We start from the raw sequence: 3228 nt of genomic DNA, 5'->3' as shown, positions 1-3228 counted from the left end.
ATATATATGTAGCGAGCGGTTGATTAACCCAACGTACGATCATTTCGACCCCTCCAGCTCGTTCCACAGATCTTCACTTTCTCAGTTTTATAACCGCCGCTTCCGTTTTGATAGTGGAGGTCTGTTTACATTTAGTAGTTACTTCCTTCAGGGGATCTGTTCACCAGGTAATGGCAACCATTTTTAATGGCAATATACTTCATTCCGAATTATTGTACGTCATTTTGCTCAGGTACTTGGTTTGCAAAAATCTTTTGTCACCTATACTGCATATGGCTGGATGTCCGGTTCCCCCTGCGAAAGTGGATCCAAAAGTTACCAACGGTCTTGAGGGTTCTGGTTTTAAACAAAAAGTCCGGAAACCGCCTGGTGGGGACCGTCTTCTCGTAAACACACAAGATGGGGAATATGGCGTGTTGAATCCTGAAGTATCCGGGGTGGTTGGTGAATTAATCGAACATTTTTTGGCAGTGAACGAATCCTTAGGTTCAAAGGATTCGGTCAATTCAGCAGGGGATACTTCACCAGCAGGCGCCCAAGAAGTCCTCCGTTTGTGTCCCCCCGAAGCCTTGAGAGGCGACAACGCTTTTATGGAGTTTTTTGTTTCGATGAATCAAGAGTGAGTTTCTTTTGGGCGTTGTGTTCGTAGTGTTTCTCCGTGTAAAATGCGTCCACTTTGAACGCTCTTGGCTACACCCTTCAGGCGTAACCCATGAAGCGAGTTCCCTTTACCGGAGACTTCTTAAACCAGATATCTTCTGATTATTAATTCCGTGTACACACAGCTAGATATCCGCTATAGACCAACCAGTCAGTTGGGAGTTCAGTGAACAGTTTGCCAATGAAGCCCCCGGATGAGGATTAATTGCCTAGTAGATTGCACCTCCCACACACAGTCAGACAGTTTCGGTAAATGCATGGTCGGTGTATTCAATATTTGACTCATCGAGAACTAAGGATGGAGGCATTTGTTTCAATTCCTCTCATTGGCTCAAGTGGTTAGAGCGCAGATCTACTGGCTGGAAGGTCTGTGGTTCGAACCCGACTCCTACATCTCGACTTCCCTGCCTAGGCTTGGGCAGCCCCTGTGCCTCCTTCGAGTGGCATGGCAGCTAAGCACTGGAAGTGTATTACAGCTGAATGATTTATTGGCAGCACGTAGATGTTTGCTGCATGAACAGGTTTCCCAGTGGCTTGCTAACTGGTTCCCAATTTTGTTTCAGGTTCCTTGAACCTCAGTGTGTTGCACTTTCAAAGTTGCTAACCTTTGTACATAACCAACAGTTGAGCGATTCCCGTCAAGGAGAGCTGAAGATCGCTTGTCTAGAAAAATGGAAGGTGAGCTGTTTTATCTGTCCCACATCGACTCCGTTCCTCAGAAGTTGCAACGACAGTTTTACAGTCCTGTAATGAAGTCGAATTATCGACTGACGTAAAGCGGATTCTGTTAAAAGTCAGGTTTACAGCGTTCGCTTAAAGTTGTGCACATGAGTTTTTCAGCCTTTAAAAAATCCTAAGCACCCGTGAAAGGAAGAAACTTCGTGTCAGTTTATGGTAATTATTGGATAGATAGGACTAGTCGTTGTGTTAGGGTTCAACTTCTTGGTGGATTTATAGTTTTGAATATAAACAAATTCCGCTCTCTTTTCCTCCACCAAACAGAATAACGTTTCCTGGACACAAACTCCACAATAGTATCTATCTTATTTACACTCTCCAGCGTTATCAGCTTGCTCGAGTTTTCCCAAATAATGCTAAGGTATAATGAACCATTGAGAAAATGAACTTCTGAGGGGCCAGTTGCGGAAAATGTCAGTGAGATGTTCTGGTCCCAGTATGACATTTGCTACATAATGGCCAATGATTTTTTTCGCTCTGACAAGGGACCTCTGCTTACTGACACTTATCCTTATGACGTACCTCATTATTCTCTAATGTTGTCACTACCTTCATGAACTGTTCAGCACATGGTCTTTTTCCCGTGTCATTCCCTTCATTCTGCAAATCCCGGTACCATGCACTTCTCATTTTCATTCACCATACACGTGTATCAGTAACTAACTGTCCAACATGCGATACCTTTATGGAGTAGGCAGTTCTGGTGAACATAAGCATGCGTACTCTTGGGAAAACTTCACCAAAAGAAACCCAAAATACAACGCGGATGTTAAATGAAGAGCATTCTTTTCCAGGATGGAGTATATTCCGATTACCAACCAATATAGTAACCTTTCTCTCACCTTCCATGTTCAACTGTCCAACAGCAAGGGAATGTGTTAACTTTCGAGACACAGTGGACTGATCCTTGCATATGAACCTAGAAAAGAGTCTTGCCCACTGTGGAAGGCTGAGTTAGCTTTCGGTAACCGAATAGGCCACCTAAATGTGACCATGTCGTCGAGTGTATGTGTGATGAGGAAGGTTTGTCTGTCCTGTGAACGAGGTCAGGCTATGCTGAAAAGCAGAGAAGCATTGTACAACTGTTTAATCCTTGTTGGGAGTCGTCCGTAGTGTGTGTCTCACGGAACTCCAAGGAGTTCCTCTATAAGCTCAGTGTTAACGGATGTTGGAAAAAATGTAGAGGACCGATTACCTGGGACAAACCCATTTGCTTTACTGCAAAATAAAAACAGTTATTGTGCACTGCTACTGCCATTATCCCGTTGTTATGCTAACTAGTGATAATCACTGAAAAAAAACGATCCGGTAATTAACTGCTTGTAGTCATCCAGTTCATCAGTTTGTTTCTGCTTCTCTATCTATACTCCCCTATCCCTTTTTTATATGTAACTGCAGATCAATCCGACGGATCGGCGACAAGTTCCATGGCCACTGATGACCTTTAATCACTCGGCAGTTATACATGGTCTCTTGGGTGTAAGTTTCCTCCTCTTTCCGCAACATCTGTTTGACAGTCTTCTAGGAGTACGCATCTCCAGCGATGAGACAAACGAATGTAGCATTTTGTCTGACTCCTCTTCGCAGTTGTTTGCCACCCTCTTCTTAAGGTGTCACCTCTCATGTACTTCAAGGATCAACAACAATATCATGGACAGCAGCACCAGATGAGTACACCGGTGTTTCACTCCTGTACAGTCAAGTCAGTTTATCTGAATTAAACCGTATAATAGGACCCCGACCTAAAGCTGCCACCTTGACGTGGTGGTCGGGCTTGAGTGCTGCAATGATCCCGCGGGCTACACTGGCTGGAACTTCGTTCCACAAGGT

At 44.2% G+C, this 3228-nt stretch overlaps 1 protein-coding gene across 1 annotated transcript in view; it reads left to right on the top strand.

Moving 5' to 3' along the window:
* T265_01277 (hypothetical protein) overlaps positions 1-3228 on the top strand; it is a gene marked incomplete at both ends in the record, with an annotated part of 48333 nt that overhangs the window by 30055 nt on the left and 15050 nt on the right. Inside the window, 3 exons of the mRNA XM_009165262.1 lie at positions 233-619; positions 1224-1338; positions 2797-2877. Coding sequence (XP_009163526.1) covers positions 233-619; positions 1224-1338; positions 2797-2877 — 583 coding nt within the window. The remainder of the gene's footprint in view (positions 1-232; positions 620-1223; positions 1339-2796; positions 2878-3228) is intronic.

The sequence above is a fragment of the Opisthorchis viverrini genome (assembly GCF_000715545.1).
Source record: "Opisthorchis viverrini unplaced genomic scaffold opera_v5_13, whole genome shotgun sequence".
Taxonomy (NCBI): domain Eukaryota; kingdom Metazoa; phylum Platyhelminthes; class Trematoda; order Opisthorchiida; family Opisthorchiidae; genus Opisthorchis; species Opisthorchis viverrini.
This window is presented reverse-complemented; position numbering and strand designations above follow the sequence as displayed.